At 60.2% G+C, this 19,965-nt stretch overlaps 1 protein-coding gene across 1 annotated transcript in view; it reads right to left on the bottom strand.

The window, feature by feature from the left end:
* The window catches only part of IRS2 (insulin receptor substrate 2), a 26,661-nt gene extending 6,696 nt beyond the window's left edge, over positions 1-19,965 (bottom strand). The window contains exon 1 of the mRNA XM_051849974.2: positions 15,543-19,965. Coding sequence (XP_051705934.2) covers positions 15,543-19,506 — 3,964 coding nt within the window. The 5' untranslated portion in view covers positions 19,507-19,965. The remainder of the gene's footprint in view (positions 1-15,542) is intronic.

The raw sequence follows: 19,965 nt of genomic DNA, 5'->3' as shown, positions 1-19,965 counted from the left end.
CCCCAGAGGTGGGCAACACTCCACCAACCAGGGGGCAAAACTCCCAAGAAGGCAGAGGTCCCTGAATTAGGGTGGTTACAAATATTGATCTGCATAACAAGATGAAAACCATTTGCCTCTGAAAATTGAGTTTTCTACTTGTAGTGGCAAAGAGCCCAGTGTAGACCATTGGGGTTAAACACAAGAGAGAGAAGGGAAAATAAACTTTTCAGTTGCAGGAGAAATTCTTAGAAAAATAAACCTGATAATTCAGTATCTCCTTGAATTATTAAAAGCAAACACTCTAATATTAAAAAAAAAAAGCCCAATAAGGTGGGGTGTGATAACAAGCCTGAAATTCTAAGAAAAAACAGTACTTGAACTTTCTTTTCTATTGGAAAAAAGACCACTTAGGAGGAAAATAGAGAGGAAGTGAGTTCGGGCAGTAAGTAGCCTCCCAGCCACATCTGCAAGAGACCAGAGCATCTCACTCCCACTGAGAGTTCGAACCCCTTCTTGCTGACTGCACAACCAAGCCAAGGACACATGTGATACGGGACGGGCCAGCCTCGTCTCCGGGGAAGGGTGAGGCAAGTGGCAGGTGCCTGGCTCTGTTTAGCATCTGCGTAGTCCCCCACGAGTCCCGTCTCAACATCTCTGTCCCCCAGTGGCTGGGCGCGCTGGGGTCTCCCACACCACTAGCCACCACACTTGCAATTCCTCTGCACGCTCAGCTTCCTACCCGGGAGCCTGTGCTAATTGGCACCGGCACAGCCTCAGCAGATGGACAGCCGCGTGCAGACCTGCCTATGTCCGTTAAGAACCCCGAGGTGTGCACATTATCTTTTAATTCTGTTTTCCGCAAGGTTTTTGAGAGTGGCTACCATAGTGAAGCCAATTAATGCATCTATCATCTCATATGGTAACATTGTGGGTGACAGAGGAGAGGCTAAAATCCATTTACCAAGCCAAAATGCCCAGCAGGATATAAAGTTACAGGCTATGCTGTCCTGAGATCCTGGTACCTGCTGAACTCACACCTGCTACTTTGTATCCTCTGATCTGCATCTCCCCACTTCTCCCCCATCCCCCCAAGTCATGGTCACTGCTGGTTTATTCTCTGCATATCTGACATGGAGAGTTCACAGCTAAGTAACAGCTCTTTCATTAGTTCTTTAAAAACAGCCTCTAAGGAGATTAGATAGTGCTAGTGTTGAATACATACTGCTAGACAGTGCGTGTGTGGGGAGATGTACTGCTTGCTGGAGGAAGGCTCTGCTCTGTGTTCTGATGTCCCCAGCACTGGGGGACTTGGTGGTGCTCCAGTCAAGCTTGCTGAGATAAACCAAAATGAACCGACACACGGCATCCACTATTTCTCACACGTGGAAAAGCAAAATAAAATCGTCTAAAGGACAAATCCTTGGAGCTGTTTGAGACCCAGAGGAGGAGACGCCGGTTTCATCTCCCACGAGGACATTGTAGGGCACGGGAGTGGCAGCCACCCGTCGCTGGAACGCAGGCTTGGGCTGCGGAGAGACACCGCAACAGCCCTGAAAAGAGCCCCTCGAGGGGGCTTCAGAAACTCTGGGAAAACGCAACTAAAAGCCAAGTTTATTTGGGTGCAAACGTTTCTGCAGCATTTTCTTACAACATGCATCATCCATGAACTTTGTGAAGATTTACATTTTTTTTAACCAAAATAAACGTGAGGTTTCTGCGTGCGTGCTCCCCCTGGGGATGAACTGACACCCCTGGGGACAAAATCTTCAAGTCCTCACCCTTTAGAAATGAAGTGCCGCCCAGCCAGACCCTGCAGCAGCAGGTCGTAACTTCGACTGTGCAGCCAGCATCTCCCTCGCCCGGTGCTCACCTTCTTGGTTTTCCACGCGCGGTGCAGAACGACCCCAAGTCAGTCCGAGTGTGACTGAACACTCCCTGCACAAGATCAGCAGGAGCCTCACCCAGGGGACCGGCAGCCGGTGAAGGGCTCCGAGTCTCTTCCTGTGCTCGGGCCATTTGAGAGTGTGAAGGTCAAGGGAGAACCTTGGGGCTGGGACGCAACTCACACGGAAGCCGCGGGCAGCCTGGAAACAACGTTAACTCTGCACTCAGCTTCTGCCCGTTTCTGTACGTTTTAGGCTCACGTGAGAACACTTATTTTAGGTAGGCTAAAAATAATTCTTTAAAAGGTTTCTTTATTTATTTGACACGGTCCAGGTGGACACAAGGGTTGGGGCTGGGCCAGGCCAAAGAAGCCAGGAGCCCAGAACTCCCTCCAGTCTCCCATGTGGGTGCAGGGTCCTCTGCTGCCTTCCCAGGCGCATTAGCAGGGAGCTGGAAGGAAAGCGGGGCGGCCGGGACTCAGACCAATAGGCTGTTGGTGCCACAACAGCAGCCCCCCCAAAAGAGTTTATGTCTGACATCATATAACTATTATTAGAACCAATCACTACGTTTTTCCCATGAAATAAAGGGACAGGGGAATGCCCAAGGTACTCACACGCACACCTCTAGGCAGCCTGGTGCTGGCCATCACCTGGACATAGCCCTTCCTTCAAATGCTCAGGTAACAGGCTTAGTCCCCTTGCAGTCTGAAGCATCCACATACGTGGCACTTCAGCCCTGTCATTTCAAAGCCCACGTGTGGATGGGCAACCAGCCAGGTGGACAGATGAGGGGCAAACCCCGCTGACTACAAGGGCAGACTCCCTTGCCCCCACACAGCTCCAGGCAAGCACTGCGGTGCCCGGCAGCTAGCAGGATGCCTCAGGCTGGCCCCCTCTGCCCCTCTGAACCCCATGCCACTCCCATGGCTGGGCTAGACGCAGGTGTAGATGGCACGGAGTTGGGTCCCAGCAGCCAGCCCCGTCACTGCTCGGCTCCCCGCCATGGGGTCCCACTGCAGCGTGTGAAATGTGTCGAACAGTGCACACTCCTGGCCTGACTTGCAACCTCTGGCTAGGGTCCTGCTGCCTTCTGTGTTGTCAAACAGGACACACGTGTAAGCACACGTGTGGGACCACAGACTCCTGAGACCCCGCCCCCCCCAGCGTGGCCAGCACATCTGCCATCAGCCCCGGGTTCGCCCCACCCCCCACCCCCACCCAGCTACACCCTTGAGGACGACTCCTGGCCACTCACCAACCTGGAGGAAGGCACAGCGACCAGGGCAGATGGGTCCCGGCATGAAAGGAAGCCGCTTGTCTCAACGGGAGAGCGGGGAACAGAAGTGGGATTGTCCCGCTGGGGGGTGACGCTAACTAGCACTGCAGCCGCCGGCTCCCTTCATGCCCTGGGCATGAGACAAAACACCCGGAAAGGGGCCCACGTGTGCTCAGGGGGAGACGGGGGCGGCTGCCAGGGACCTGAGCCGCGGCCCCTCCCCCAGGCAGCCAGCAGCCCGGGCTCCTGCTAGCAAGGGCTGGGGAGGGGGGATGCCCTTGCCTCTCCTCCATGTATGGGACAAGGTGAAGTGCTTCCGCCACAGCCCAGAGGGAGCTCCACCCAGACAGGCACTCTGTACTGAAGTTTCAGTAATGAAAAATGGAAGTGCAGAGGTACCAGCTAGGACAAAGGCCATCCACTGGGGAGGGAAACGAGACAGAAGGCAGCAGCGATAGCCAGGCCGGCCTTCCTTGGAGAAGTGGGGCCTGAATCCCACAGGGGTGGCCAGCATCACAGGGCCGGCCACGCCCAGGCCGGGTCAGGTTACAGCAGGTGCTCGCTAAGCCCAGAGCCAGGGCAGCCACAGGGAGCCTGACTCCCTGCCTCTGTCCAAGCAGCCTGAGCTGCCCCAAGAGTCTCCAGTCCCAAAACGGCAAGGAGCCCGCCCGCAGCCCTCTCCACGCTGGGGACCCAGAGCCCAGCATTCCCCGGGGCAGCAACCCCCCACCGGGGTGTTTGTAGAAGTTCTTCCCCGGGAGCCTCGGCTGCACGGCTGTGGCCCGGGCCCTCCTGGAGCGTCTGGGGGCTCCGCTACCCATGTGGCCGGGGCCACCAGCTGCAAGACCCCGAGGACCCCGAGTGAGGACCACCAGCCTCCTGCCTCTCGGGCACAGAGGCCAGCCTGGGGAGACCTGTGAGATGTGACCGCAAGTATCCCCGCCAGCCAGCGGCCAGCCACAGGGACACCCAGCAAAATACACACTTTTTTTTTTTTTTTGACAGGCAGAGTGGACAGTGAGAGAGAGAGACAGAGAGAAAGGTCTTCCTTTTGCCGTTGGTTCACCCTCCAATGGCTGCCGCAGCTGGTGCACCGCGCTGATCCGAAGGCAGGATCCAGGTGCTTCTCCTGGTCTCCCATGGGGTGCAGGGCCCAAGCACCTGGGCCATCCTCCACTGCACTCCCTGGCCACAGCAGAGAGCTGGCCTGGAAGAGGGGCAACCGGGACAGAATCCGGCGCCCCGACCGGGACTAGAACCCGGTGTGCCGGCACTGCAAGGAGGAGGATTAGCCTGTTGAGCCCCTGTGCCAGCCAAAATACACACTTAATTTCCCAAACTGTGCAAGGCAGCAAAGGAGGGGGTGAGTGCTGAGTGACAAGACCGCTACCCACACCCTGGGTGCCACGCTTTCCTTCCCAGGCTTGTCACTGTCACCTACATGCCCTTCCAAGCTGCCTCCCAAGGGACCCAAATGACCGAAGCCAGGCCTGAGTGGACACTGAGCACTGACCGCACGCTCCTGTCACGGTCTCGGCAAATGGCCTCCCGGACAGCGTCCCTCAGCGATGCGCCACCCCGGGATGTCACTCCGGCCGAGGTATAGCTTTGTCCAACTCTGCGACACCGGAACAGGGCTCTGTGCACCACAAGCTGTAGCTTCTCTGATGTTCCGCAGAGCAGCAGGCCACTGCGCGTTCCCACGTGGGACGAATGACGACCAACAGGGTTAAAGCGAGCGACTGGAGGGTGACACCCTCACTGTAATGCTATCAAAACGGACGGGCTGGGGTGGGCCTTGGGCACCACGGGCCAGGTGCCAGCTGGGACACCAGCACCCCGTACGGGAGCACCTGGGTTCCAGCCCCAGCTCCCTGCTAACGTGCGCCTTGGGAGGCAGCAGCAATGGCTCAAGTACGTGGGTCCCTGCCACCTACACGGGAGACCTGGATTGGGTTCCCGACTCCCGGCTTCCGCCTAGCCCAGCTCCAGCTGTTGTAGGCACTTAGGGAGTGACTCAGAGGTTGGAAGCTCTCTCTCTCTCTCTAATAAAAATAAACTCTTTACAAAACAGTTAGGCTTAAGGCACTGCGTGCAACCATCATTCTTTTTATGTTTCAGGAAAATTAAGGAAACCAAACCCAAACTCTGGACCAGGTGCCAGCGGTTTCCACACCACGGGGGCAGCAGCCCTCCAGGCTTCCCGCCTGCACCCCAGTCCCTCCAACAGCAGGTTCCTGTGAAGCCAGGCTCTGAGAGACACAGGCACTATATCACAGGGTCTCTGCAGGTCCATCCCTCCCCTGTCCACCCCAGGACCTCTCCTCTGCACGCCCACCTCTCCCTGTCCACCCCAGGACCTCTCCTCTGCACGCCCACCTTTCCCTGTCCACCCCAGGACCCCTGCAGGCCCACCTCTCCCTGTCCACCCCAGGACCTCTGCACGTCCATCTCTCCCTGTCCACCCAGGACCTCTGGACATCCACCTCTCCCTGTCCACCCCAGGACCTCTCCTCTGCACGCCCACCTCTCCCTGTCCACCCCAGGACCCCTGCACGCCCACCTCTCCCTGTCCACCCCAGGACCTCTCCTCTGCACGCCCACCTCTCCCTGTCCACCCCAGGACCTCTCCTCTGCACACCCACCTCTCCCTGTCCACCCCAGGACCTCTGCACGTCCATCTCTCCCTGTCCACCCCAGGACCCCTGCACGCCCACCTCTTCCTGTCCACCCCAGGACCCCTGCACGCCCACCTCTCCCTGTCCACCCCAGGACCCCTGTACGCCCACCTCTCCCTGTCCACCCCAGGACCTCTGCACGTCCATCTCTCCCTGTCGACCCAGGACCTCTGGACATCCACCTCTCCCTGTCCACCCAGGACCTCTGGACGTCCACCTCTCCCTGTCCACCCCAGGACCTCTCCTCTGCACACCCACCTCTCCCTGTCCACCCCAGGACCCCTGCATGCCCACCTCTCCCTGAATATCTTATCTTGCTTCCTCACGACTTCAGGCTCCTCACTGAGTCGCAGCCGTCTTCCCTGTCCACCTCCTGCTTCCCGTTGCAGAGCGTTCACCTCCACTGACAACGCTTCAACACTGAGCCTCTCCCCCCAGGTTTCAAAGGTCAGCGACTTACTGAAGCTTCACTCCTGCATGTCTTTCCTTTTCTCTTGGTAACTAAACCAGTTTCTCTCTGGCCTGCATGCTAAAATTTCCCAAACATATCAAAGTATTTGAAATATCTTGAAAGTGCTTCAATTACCTTTAAAGGAGCAAAACGTGAACGTCGACCAGCTTGGCTAACCTTGAACTCTGAGCCAGCGCGGCTCTGTCCTGCCCACCTCCTCCTGCTCCCCGCCTTCCCCCTGCCCAGGCCGTGAGTGCCATGCATGTCATTCGTCACTTTCTTCTTCGTCTGAGAAGAACAGTAAGGTGCCAGCAGCTCCCAGCCCAGCCTCTGCTCCGGCCACAGGCCCCGGCTGCAGGAGCCGCGCTGGGGTCACCGTGCTGGGGATGGGGTGGGGGAGGGGCGTCAGTGGGTGTCATGCAGGAGGGCAAGAGGGGCCCCTGGACAGGTGGTTGCACCCGGAGAGAGGGACGGGTCAGGCCACAGCCCCAACATCACACAGCTGTGGCGTCGAGGCCAGCACGCACTGCCCTGTCTGGAAATTACTCGTGCAATGAGTCACCGTTAAGCAATTCAGAAGCATCCGATTTTTGAAAAGAACTATGATTATGGGAAATTTTGTGGATCCCTTACGGGAACACGGAGCTACACTCCAAGCAGTAAGGCTTTCATGACAAGGCACAGTTCTGCGGAGGCAGCAAAACCAAACACGCGTTAACCATCAGCTCTTCTGCAGGGCGACCCCATGAGTGCGCCAGGAAGCCGTGCGTCCAGAGAAGGAACTGCCGTCCCAGAAATTCAGGGGCTGGAACACGCGGAGGGAGCAGGGGAAGGAGAGCTAACCGAGCCAGCTTCTGAGCTGGAAGGTTCTGGAAGACTCGATCGATAACAAAGGCAGGGCTGTCAGCAGGACCGGGCAGCAAGAGCTCAGAGCAAGCTGACTCCAGCAGGACCCAAACACTTCCTGCGCTGTGGGTGGGGGAGGGGCTGGGACACCCGTTCTGTGTGTCCGGCCACGAGTCCCGAAGGAAGGGTGGGCACCTGCTGGGGGGTGGGGGTCCGTGCACAGGGGCTGTAAAGATGGGGCAGACTGTTCCCTGTGTCTCCCAGACCCCTCCCCGCGCTGGCAAGAAAAGCAGCCGCCTGGCCACGGTGCGCTGAGACCCGGCTGCGCCACCCACACGGACCCGGGGGCTTCTCTGGGTGCCTGTGCCGGGAAGATGTGGCTGTTTCCCTGCAGAGCTGTTCCCCTGGGAGCTCCGGCTGCCTCAGCCTGCACGGCGAGCAGCCGGCTGTGTGGAGGAAGCCCCGTCTCCACCAGCCCCTGCAGCCAGGAGCCGCACACCCCTCACAAGAAAATCCCCCTTCCGAAGCCTCATCAGGACAAAATCTCCAGGATGTTTGCAAACTCCTTCACACGTACGTTTACAATTTCATGTGGCTTTCGTATTATGAAAATTGTCTTTTTTTTTTTTTTTTGCTTATCCAGTTAAAGTTAGTGTTTTGAAACTGACTGCAATGAATTTACACTCCTGGATTTATACGGCTCCAAAGGAGGAAAAAAAAAGATCTTGCAATGCCGCGACTACTGCATGTTGCTAAAGCATCCTTGAAGCTTGCTTTCAACTGAATTATATGCACTGGCTGGACACGCAGGAGTCAGTGTAACAGAAGTTCCTCCCAGCAGCCTTCCCAAATGCAACTGCAAGTGTAGCCGGCAGAGCGCACGGGCACCCTGCAGATCTGTTTCCTGTGGCAAATGCTACTTTAGTCACTTTCCCGGTGGAAGACAAGGGTAAAACAAATGAAGTCCACCCTGCCTGCAGCACACCAGAGAAGCGGCTCACGGCAGCGGGTTATTCTAGAGGCGCTACCCGAGGTGTGGTCCCAGAACCGGACACCAGGACCTCCTTCCAGAGCTCCGGTGCACCCGCAGCGCAGCACAGCCCTGGCACTTCCACCCCTGGTCTCTTCCAACAAAAAGCGGCCGCCAGCTCACCCGCGCCTCACTTAACCCCGGGCAGCACCCAGAGTCCCTAAAGCACCATCTGCACTTGCGTCACTTCTAAATTTAGTAAGGGCACCTTCGTCTCCTTCCAACCCTTCTCTCTGCACTTTGTCTCCCCTACCCTCCCCCGAGCCACCCTTCCAGGCACCTGGAGTCCCCAGCGAAGCCTGACGCACCTGCTGAGGGCTGGGCTGGGCAGGGCAGGGGCCCCCCGAGTCAGACCCTGGCATCTGCCGCAGACCCGGGGGCTCAGGCACAAGTTGCTTTGTGCCTCCAGTCCCTATCTGGCCTCGCGCATCAGCCACATGTGCGTTACCGCAGGGCAGGGTATCCTGACCTTGACTCTTCTCGACCTCAGTGGAAACACCACCACTCTCATCTGTCCCCGAACACTCGGGGCATTTCCCAGTTTTGTTTGTGCCACGAGGCAGGCTCCAGCCAGCAGCGTGTACGCGACAGTGACAATGGCACGGGTTGGTTTGTAAACAAACTCATCATTAAACAGGTTAATGGCTCCTATCTTGGGAAATTGTTAGCGGACTCACTCAGAGTGAGGAGTGTATGACATTTCACTTGCAGGATAAACGTATCTGAAAATCACTGACAGTGTACAGGCATCACAGCCTGATCCATTAGCTACCATGTGAACCGGCACACAGCAGCAAGGACCCGGACCAGTCGGATGTCGCAGCCTTCAGATCGGAACTCTCCCGAGAATTGTCCCTTTTCTCTTCTTTTCCAACACCATCACGAACTCGACTATTTGTCAACTGCAGCCAGCACTGCCCAGGCGGTGCTGATCAGCCCATCCCCCGGGCTACAGCTTCCTGGATCCTGCTCCTGCGCTCTCCACTTCCGGCCCCAGCGCACCTTTTAGTCTGTGCAGGAAGCAGTCCACTGGAGTGTTTCAAAGAGAAAATCCTGCCACGGCTTCCAGGGGCACGCGGCTGCTCTGGAGGGCACAGGCCCCGGGAGGAGGCTGCTCACAACCAACCCAATGCAATCTGCCATCCTTTGCGTTGCATTCCTGATAGTACTCACACACGGCTCGCCCACTAATTACATCAACGACCTTGAACACGACACCCGGCCTCCCGAGGCCACTGTTTGCACAACCTCAAAATAAATACGCAACCTTCTATCACTGGTGGCCAACGCATTACCCTCAAGATGCCCTTGCCGTGGCGTTGGCTTTCGGACGGTCACCGCTCTCTGATGCACTTGGTGCTGGGAAGGATTCTGGTGGCGTCCACGGTGCTTGTCTCAGACACACGTGGGAGCGGCTGGAGGAAGGAGGCCAAGTTTTCCACCTTGTAGAGCAGCCCAGGCCCGGGAAGCTGGGCTGGACCTCCCGCCCCCCCCCCCCCACACACACACATGAGCTCCTACTGTGGGATCAGCGAAGGCACCAGCAACACCCCGAAACCAGAGCCCTCAAAGAACAACAGAACTTAAGCTCTTCAAACTGGTAGGTGCAAAAACGGCTTAAAAAAAAAAAAAAAAAAAAAAAAAAAAAAAAAAAAAAACAGGAAAAATTACGAGGGCTTTTCCTACAACGTCCCGTCTTCCTCATTAACTCTCTCAATGTGCTGGGGAACTCATAATACGCATGCAGTGGAACAAAAGAGGGAAATGAAACAATTAAGTCTCACTGGAGGGAACTGAAAACCAAACTGGGGGCTGGCAGCTGCCCGAGGCAGGTCTGCAGGCAAACCCCGGGCAAACCCCGTGCCCCAGCTGCCCCGCCCACAGGCAGGTGAGGCGAGAGGGAGCGAGGGGCCCAGAGCAGGGCCAGCAGAGGTCCAAGGCGGACCCCAGCCCTGCTCCCCCTGGCTCGGGGATTTGGGTAAGCCACTCGGCTTTTCCAAGCCACAGGTTTTCGCTCTGGAAAATGGGAGCTAGAGCTGGCTCTGCGTCACCCCGAGATGCTCCGGGTTACCCCGAGATTGTCCGGAGCACCCCACGATGTTGTTCATATGAGAACGTCCCCATGCCCTGACATTTCCGAGGTAATCCGCACAACACGAGTCCTTTGACCCATGCAATGGCCTCTCAGTACTGACCACAGCTGCATTTCGCTACGTCCGCCTTCCACAGTTTCAGCGTGTTCACTGGCCTCAAGTTTTGGGGCTGTGAGTTACACTTAGGCTTCGGAGGCAAAGGGTGAGCTGAGTATGGCCACAGAGGAAGTCATGAGGATTAAGGGTGAAGCATTAGTACCATGAAAAGCATGAGTCATGCTGAACATAAACGCGGCTTTTAAGATAACCATTAAAAATCACATAATACAGTGAATGATATCATACTTATTTTTATGCATTAAAAAATGGAAATCTAATACTATACCATAATACTTCACTCAAGTACCAGGACTGACTCCACATGGAGAGATTCAAGTAACAGGAAGTCTGTCATTATGCTTAAAGTGACAGAGTTTTAACATGATTAGAGACTGAATCATTAGTATCTGAGTTTCAATTTTAAAAAAATCCACACTCAACCTCTCGGAGAATGATGGGTAACATACTATGGAACTACACACACACACACACACTCCAGCCCCAAATATTTATTTTTGGAAAACCAGATACCCTTTAAAATAAGAATTAAAAGACCCAGTGATTAAAATGCATGTGATCATTTATCTTTAACGTATACTGTGGATCACAATATTGGGTCGGGGCCAGCGCTGTGGCATAGCAGGTAAAGCCGCCACCCCATATGGGCACCAGTTCAAGTCCCGGATGCTCCACTTCCGATCCAGCTCTCTGCTATGGGCTGGGAAAGCAGTAGAAGATGGTCCAAGTCCTTGGGCCCCTGCACCCACGTGGGAGACCCGGAAGAGGCTCCTGGCTCCTGGCTCCTGGCTTCAGATCGGCACATCTCCAGCTGTTGAGGCCAGTTGGGGAGTGAACCATTGAATGGAAGACCTCTCTCTCTCTCTGCCTCTCCTTCTCTCTCTGTGTAACTCTGACTTTAAAATAAATGAATAAATCTTTAAAAAATATATTGGGGCAAATATTTCAAATTTCAGCAAAGGTACAATAAGCAAGACACACTTGATAAATCTTCTTTGCAGGTGTAAATATATAAAGCCACTTACCAGCTCCCATGTTACACTGTCTCTGGTCAAGAAAAAGTCACCTTAGGCAAATTCAGCAGCTCTCTAGTCTAACAGACATCAGCACAGCTAGACCGATGCTTCCATCGTGTGCAAGCACATAGCTAGCAGGTCTTCACCCAAATCTCCTTCCGTATTCTAATATAATGAACTGAACTAAGAACTAAGACTTCCAAGCACACTAGGATGGTGCATCGCCTGCACCCAGAGAACAAGGTCCCGGTAAAGAATAAGTCTCCTGCTGTGCACATCACATTAGGGCTCAGCGCATCTGAGTCTCTGTCGCTGTCATGAAGGAAATCAAGTGCTCAGCTCATCACCTCCGACTTCACCCGTTCTGAGAAGGACACACGCCCTGCGCTCTGGCCTCCACCCTCTACCTGAGAGGACAGGAACACACTCCAGCCCAAGGAACCCAACACAGAAAGAATGTCCCTGGGACAGCTGCGGTTCACAAAACCCAGCAGGTGGCAAGGAGCAGAAGCGGGTGACTCCAGGACCCAGGAACCCTCGCTGTGCGTGGCTGGTCCCCTACAACGCCCTGCTCTCCTGGCGTGAAAACATACATTCTGTGTGCAGAGAGAAGTTCTCAGGGAATCCACCTCTGCCCACCTGGGTGAGAGCTGCCCCAGGGGTGTGTGGGGAGGGCACCGTGTCTTCTGCACCCTCAGTGTTTTTCCCACTCCACTGGGCAACACAGATAAATGAGCAAGGTTGCATTGTCCCTTTGATTGCAAGGTGAAATGGGAACACTTGATTCTGCGCTGCCCTCACCCCTCTCCCCGCCCCTCCCGCCAAGAAAACAAAACAAAAAAACCTGTGCAGTTGCCAGATCTGATATCAAAAGTTAACCAGCTCTTGGAACTGTGCTTCTGCGGAAAAGCACATTAGTGGGAATTTTAACAGAAAACCCATTATGCCCGGGCTGCTACTAAAACCTCGGTGAGCTCTGCTCTCCAGAAAGGGAGCCTCATTTTAATACCAACAGTTCCAAAGAAAATAAAATTAAAATTCCCTTTTTGGGGGGTGTGGGAGAACCAAGGAATCAAATGTGTCCCCACCCTGATCTGACAACCAAGGAGAACGCAGCGTAAACCCATCAAAACCGAGTGACAGCCTCATCCAGCCAGCTCGAACAAGGAGACCTCAGATCAGAGAGCGGACAAATAAACAAGGGAACACGTACGGCTTCCGTATTTCTTCTAATTCAGCCTCCAGTAGCAGCCGGTTTTTAACAATGTGCATTCTACGTCCACAACAGGGCTTCAGAAAGCTGGCGGGAAAACGCGGCATAGGAAGAAACTACCACGGATTTCAAGTTTTTGCACCAAAATAAATTCTATCTTTCACCAACTTTTTGAAGCGCCCTTGGATAGCCTCATCTGGTCAAGAGCTCTTAGCACTTAAATCATCAAGGGTACTCAATCATGCAGTTTGGGATCAGGACAGTGTTTTCCTGCACGACTTAAAGGGCCACCCCCTTGCAACGGGCCATGGCTCAGGCACAGATCTTCAATGCAGAGGGGAGCAAGGCAGCCGCCGTGGGAGACCGCGCCGGGAGCTCCGACGACGGGGCGGGCAAGGCATCCACTCCACTCCCAGATGCTCTGAGCTCTGTTCCGGCGCTGGGTGAACCTGCAAGCACCCTGTACACCCACGTCCCTTTCCTGACCGCAGTCAGGGTTTCAGTGTCACTGACTTCCCAGCACCTCCCTGCAGGAGCGCTTGCAACACTCTTGACGCTCATGAGCTCCGCGTGACACGGCGAGGGGAGGCTCGTAATTACTCCCATTTCACAGGAAGAGAAAGTGAGAGGGAGGCACCAGGCGGCTCACCCAGGCCCACAATGACTCACGAGGATCAGCAACCAGAAACCTTGCTTCCTGATCCTGGCCCAACGCTTCCTTCTACCACGCACTATTTTTGTAAAGGTTTCTCTTTCAATAAAGGAAATGGAACGGGTCATGTGACTTTCATTCATGAAAGCCTGTGTGTGTTTTCATTAGCACCTTGGTTGTCTGTGCGTACAGCGCAGGCAGGAGCCAGCCAGCCAAGGCAGCTTGTCCCAGGACTCTGCTAGAAATACACAAACTCTCTTAGACTTCAAAAGCCAATACTTTTAAACAGGAATCGTGATGTCATTGTTTCTGGAAACTGACAGTCCGACTGTCAAACAAAACTGAAATCCAGATGATTCTTATCTATGCCGTTTCACGCACACAGAGACTACGGTGGAACGAAGTCTCACCGTGGTGGAAAACTACAATTGCATATTTTACGGTGTACGCTGGTCTGCGATCCTAGCAGAAAAAAAGCCACATAAAATGAATGTTTAAAAAGGCAGCTTTAAAGCACAGTGGCTTCGGTGACAGCTTTCCAGACAACAAACCTTCAGCGGCAGGGAGGTACTCCTGCACCTGCCCCCCACCACACACACACACGGGGACCCCGCCCTGAACTTTTCAATTGGCGTCTGCGTCGAATCCCCCTCCTGATTCTACCATGGACGACCATGCGGCACCAACTGCTGTGTCTCCAGTGCCACTGATCCAGCTCCCAAACACCGCCCTCGTAACCCCAAATTATCCTGCCCCCACGCCACTACAGGGCCAGCGCTCCGTGTGGGGGAGTGCACTTTCCACCCCATCTTCAAAGGAACGCAGCGCCAGCCTCACTACAAACGCCGCCCCCAGAGGACGCGTGCAGCCTCCGAACCTTACACGCGTTTCTAGCTGCGTGGGTGAGCCGAAGGTGAGCACTGGTTCTGAGTTTCCAAACGTCCCCTCCCTGAGGGGACAGAGCACAGTGTCCCTGAGAGCCGGGTAAGACGGCAACTCAGTCTCATGGCACCTCTGCTCACAGTGTGCCGGTGAGTTTGCCAGGAGCCAGGGCTGGTGTGCCTTTCGCCTTTCTTTCTTTCTTTCTTTCTTTCTTTTTTTTTTTTTTTTTGAGCTGTGGGTCTGCCACAGCGGACACAGCCTGGTGATCTGGGAGGACATTCACCCAGGCACCCACAGCCTTGGGAGAAACGGCAACCACACCATCCCTCATCTTTGTTCAGCCGGCTGGGAGCAGAGAGCTGCGGTTTGGATTCCAGGGAGGTTAATCCCATAGGCTGGCAGGAATTTCACACTGTGGGAAATCCAACAAATCAGCTAAATCGGGCCTCTAAATAAACTTATCTCTCGCAGTTCAAAATTCTCCCTCGTCTGAGAAGGGCCTTATCTCATACACAAACCCCACGTCTGAGGATCTGCCTTATCAGAAAAGTCTGGAGTTCTCTCGGTTCTGTGAACACAGCTGAGCCCCCAGCCCCCGCCTGCTGCCACCGAGACCCTGCCCGGGAGCCCCCCGGTTTGGGTCAGGTCTGTGTCGCTGCTCACTCCACCAAGCGCTGGGAGGGTCCGCTCTGCTCAGGCCGGCTGGCTGGGTGGAGTTGTTACGGAGTCGGACTGCGCAAACCATGCTTGCTTTCACACTTACTACAGCATATACCCATCTGGGCAGAACAAAAGTGCTTGAGTGTGCTGACCTCACGGGCCACACCCTGGGGGCCGGCTGGCCCGCGCCAGCACAGACCGGTGCTTTGAAGCAGCTCCCCGCACTGCGCCTTCCAGCCGCGGCTCTGACCACGCATCCGCCGAGATGCCGAGGCGCCCGGCTCCGGAAGCCAGGACGCAACTTCTCCCATCTTTTGTTCCACACCTCTAATGTTCAAAACGGAAGAAGCTTTTCCTCCGGGAGGCGGAAGAATGGCAACGAGGTCACTCTACAGCTGTGGTCCTACGCCCACGGACCACCTCTGCCACGCACAGGCCGAGACACCCGCGGGACTGAGACACCACTCAGAACAAAGGCTCTGCAGCCAGCTCCCTCTCCTGGTCCTCGCCCTGCCCTCTAACCTGCTGGCTTACTGCACGCGCTGCTCAAGGCGCCCAAGAAATAGCTAAGGAGGTAAAATCCATGCGCAACACTGACCCTCCTGTCCCACTCCCCTGCCCCTGCTGCGCCTCCCACCCCCGCTGAGCCCCAGGGTCCTGCCGGGTGTGTCCTCCCTGCAGGCCACGCGGACACGCACGGTAAGGGCGCGCAGCGGGGCTGGGGGCCGCCCCCTTCCCAGGCCAGGCCCAGGCCGCTCACCTTTCACGGCCGCCGCCTCCTTCAGGCGGTGGGACAGGAAGTCGATGCTGGCGTAGGCGTTGGCCGAGGGCAGCGTGCCCGCGCCGGGGCCCCCGCACCCGCCGCCTGCGCCGCCGCCGCCGCCACCCACGGCACTGAGCAGGCCGCCCAGGCCGCGCGCCCGGCTCCAGGCGCCCTTATCGGCCGCCTGCGGGTGCGGCTCGTCCCGCACGTCGATGGCGATGTAGTTGAGGCCTTTCTGGAAGCCGGCAGACGTCTCCCTGCGCATGGGCGAGCCGCTGGACCCCGGGCAGCCCACCAGGCCCGCCGCGGGCAGGCCAGGTGTCCACGGCCGCGCCTGTGTCTGCGTCTGCGGGGCGGGCGGCTGCGCCCGGCGCGGGGACGCGGGAGGCTCCTCGCCCGCGCCCGGACCCCCGCCGCCGCCACTGCCGCCCTCGCCGGCTTTCCTGAGAGAGACGTTTTCCACGGAAGCCGAGTTGTGGCGCTTGGGGTTGTGAGCGAAGGACGGGGACACGGGGGTGACCGTGGTGGTCGACGAGAAGGTCTCGGAGCTGTGGCGGCGACGGCCGCCCTGCGGGTCGGCGCGGATGACCTTGGCCCCCCGGTGTGGGTCAGCGGGCTGGCCGGCCTGCAGGAAGGCCTCGACGCCCGACACTTGATCCATGAGGCTCAGTCTCTTCAAGCCGGACGTGGGGCTGGACACTCGGGCCCCGTCGGGCTTCGGAGGCGCTGCGATGGGCTGCGGCGGGGTGGCGGCCACGCCGAAGGCCATCTCGGTGTAGTCGTCGTTGTCCCCAGCGTTGGAGAGCGCCCGGGTGGCAGCGCCGGGGCCCTGGGCCGCGGTGGCGGTGGCGGCCGGCGCGGGGGGCAGGCGGTACAGGTCCCCCGGCGCGGGCGGCGGCGGCGCGGACGGCTGCGGGCAACACGCGGAGGCGGAGGGGCGCGGGGGCAGCGGCGGGCACAGCGAGGCGGCCTCGGGCGACAGGAGGCCGTCCATGGGGCCCGCGGCGTCCGCGCCCTGCGCGCCCGGCCGCGGCGACCTGGGCGAGCTGAAGTCCAGGTTCATGTAGTCAGAGAGCGGGGAGCGCTGGTGGCTGTCGCTGCCGGTGCCCGGGGTGCCCGAGCCCAGCGAGGAGGCCGGGCTGCTGGCAGACAGCAGGGAGCAGGACGAGGCCGCCGACGCCAGCAGCGGGGCGGCCGGGGGCGACAGGCGGGCGCCTGCCTCGCCGAAGTCGATGTTGATGTACTCGCCGGGGCTCCGGGGCTCGGGCGGCAGCGTGTCCTCTTGCGGGCCGGGCAGCGCGTGCAGCCCCTCCAGGGCCAGGCGCGTGGGCCGCACCGCCCTGCAGCGCCCGCTCAGGGGGCCCTCCGGGCGGCCCCCCGGCCTCAGGGGCGAAGGCACTGCCTGGGGAGCCGGCTGCGGGTGTCCGGCCTCGACGGCGCCGCGGGCCGGCTGCGCGGTCCCTGGGGGCGCCTGCGGCTCCAGCCTGTCCTCTTCCGGGATTCGCCCCACCGGGGAGCTCATGAGCACATAGTGGTCGCCGCCGCACGGGTGCGCGGCCTTGTGGCAGCGGGGCAGGGAGCCGGGGCAGTAGCCGGTGCCGCCGCCGCCCTGCAAGGCCGCCGAGAAGTAGTCCGGGGGCGTGCCCGCGGCGCCCGCCTCGCCGGGGGACATGTTGAGGTAGTCCCCGTTGGGAAGCAGCTTGCTGTCGGCGCTCTCCATGGAGAGCTTGGAGCCGCACCACATGCGCATGTACCCGCTGTCCTCGGGGGAGCTCCCGGCCGGGGAGCCGGCCTTGTAGGCGCCGCCCGCAGGCCCCGCGAAGGCCCGGCTTGCTGCGGCGCGGGGCGTGGGCACAGCCGCCCCCGAGGGCGGCAGGGCCGTGGCGACGGCGGCGGCGCCGCGAGGCTGCAGGATCTGCTTCGGAGCCGACACGCTGGTGGGGCTCATGGGCATGTAGTCGTCGCCGCGGCCGCCCGCGCCCACCAGCAGGGCGGCGCCGGGCGTCATGGGCACGTAGCCGTCGTCGGCGCGCGCGAGGCCGCCGGAGCCGCCGTGCGAGCCGATCTCGATGTCGCCGTAGTCCTCCGGGTACGGCTGGTAGGTCGGCCTCGGGGAGCAGGCAGGGCACGGCGGGCACAGGCGGCCCGCGCTGCCCGAGAAGGTGGCCCGCATCAGCGTGTACTCGTCCAGCGAGGCGGACGAGGGCTGCGGCGGCGCCGGGCGCTGGCGCGCGGGCGTGGTCAGCGAGTAGGTCCTCTTCCGGAGCCCGCGGTCCAGGTCCGGGGCGCCGTCCCCGGAGACTCTGCGGTAGGCGCGGCCGCAGTGGCTCGGGGGCCTGTCCATGCTCATGTAGCCGCACAGCTCGCCGCCCCCGGGGCCGTCCCTGGCCGGCGGCGTCTCCGAGACGGACTCGGGCGTGTTGCTCCTGTGGCTACAGCAGGCGCGGAGGTCGCCGGGGCTGGAGCCGTACTCGTCCAGGGACATGAAGCCCGGGTCGCTGGGCGAGCCCGAGGCCGAGGCGCTGCCGCTGGAGGGCCGCTGGCCCGGGGGCTGCTGGTGGTGGTGGTGGTGGTGGTGGTGGTGGGCGGCCAGCGGGTGCGGCACGTGCGAGGGCGGGCCCGAGCCGTGGCCGCTGCTGGACGACAGGCTGCCGGGGCTGGTGGCGGCGGCGGGCGGCGAGTGGCCGGCCGCCACGGGCATGGACATGGAGCGGCTGTGCTGCAGGACGCCCCCTGCCGGCGCCGGAGCCACCTTGCTCGCGCGGCCGCCGCAGCCGCCGCTCAGCGTGTGCGAGCGGCTCAGGGGCGCGCGCACGGGCCCGGGGCTCAGCGGGCTGCCGGCCACCGACACGGGCCGGCCGCCGCTCCCCGCGGCCGCCGCGCCGCCGTCGCCCTCGCTGGCCGTGCGCACCCGGCAGGAGCTGCACTTGGCGGCGGGCGGCGTGGCGGCCAGGCTGTCGGTGCGCGAGCGCCGCACCAGGCCGGTCTGGCTCGGCGGCAGGTTCACCAGGTGGTGGTGGCGGCGCGCGCCGGGGACGCTGATGGGGTGCGTGGCCGACGAGCCCGACGACTGGCTCTTGCTACGCGGCCGGAACTCGAAGAGCTCCTTGAGCGCCTTCATGGCCTCCAGGATGGTCTCGTGGATGCTCTGCGCCACCACCGAGTCGTCGGCCTGCATCCACAGCTCGCCGGGGCCCGTGACGGCCGAGCGGCCCACCTCGATGAAGAAGTAGCTGTCCGAGTGGCCGCAGCGCCGTATGTTCATGAGCTGCAGCGTCACCGACGGCTGCTCGCAGTTGAGCTTCACGAAGCCGATGGAGCGCGCCGAGAGGCACAGGCGGTACACGCCCGTCAGGTTCTTGCTCTGGCCCAGGCCCTTGGGCTTCAGGTTCACCTGCCACACCTCCCGGTAGGCGGCCGCGGCGGGCGCCAGCAGCCCGTAGCTGTCATCGGCCGAGCCGCCCAGGGCGCCGGGCAGGGAGGCGCTGCAGGACGCGGCGGCGGCGGCGGCCGGGGGCGCGTCGCCGGCGGCCGCGCGGCCCTCGCTGACCAGGTCGGTGAGCGCGCGGTACCAGCCCTCCTGCTCCTGCTCGTTCTCGGCCGCCACGGCGAAGTACTCGTCCTTGGTGTAGACGGCGATCAGGTACTTGTGCTTGGCGTCGGCGCGCTTGTTGATGTTCAGGCAGCAGTCCAGCGCGATGACCCGCTTCGGCGCGCCCGCCTTGCTCCGCCACTTCTTCTCGCTCTCGTAGTACTCGAGCCGCGGCGGCTGCGGCGCCTCGTCGGCGCCCGCGCCGGGCCCGCGCAGCACGAAGAAGCGCTTGTGGCCGTGCTTCTGCTTGCGCAGGTAGCCGCACTTGCGCACGCCCTGGTTGTTGTTGTTGTTGTTGTTGTTGTTCAGGTTCGGGGCCTCGCCGCCGCCCGCCGGCCCGGGAGCCCCCTGCGGCGGCGGGCTGGCCATCGCGGAGCGGCGGGGGCGGCTCCCTGCCCCCCGCCCGCACGAGCGCGCGTCCCGCGGGGGGCTCCGGGGAGGCCCCGCGCGCGCTCCGGGCCCGCTCGAGGACGCCCGGGCCGGGCGCGGCCGCTGCCTCCCCGGCTTCTGGCGGGCGGGGAGGGGGCGGGTGATCGCCGGCCGGGCCGAGAGTCGGAGGTGGCGGTGGTGGTGGCGGAGGGGGGGTCCCCGCGCCGCGGGGCCGAGCCTAGGGCGCGCGCGGCCGCCGCACCGGGGCCCTGGCCGCCGCTGCCGCCGCGCCGCGCTCCGGGAAGCCGAGGTGCACCCGGGCGCTCGGGGTCCGCGCCGCCGCCGCCGCCCCCGGGGCCGAAGCTGCTGCTGCCGCTGCCAGCGGCGACCCGGGCTCGTCGCGGTCCCCGCCGCACAGTGAGTAACACATCGCGCACCGAGTGACTGAACTAAGAGGAG

Source organism: Oryctolagus cuniculus, chromosome 9 (assembly GCF_964237555.1).
Source record: "Oryctolagus cuniculus chromosome 9, mOryCun1.1, whole genome shotgun sequence".
Classification (NCBI taxonomy): domain Eukaryota; kingdom Metazoa; phylum Chordata; class Mammalia; order Lagomorpha; family Leporidae; genus Oryctolagus; species Oryctolagus cuniculus.
The sequence above is the reverse complement of the archived record's forward strand: the minus strand, read 5'-3'. Positions and strand labels throughout refer to the sequence as shown.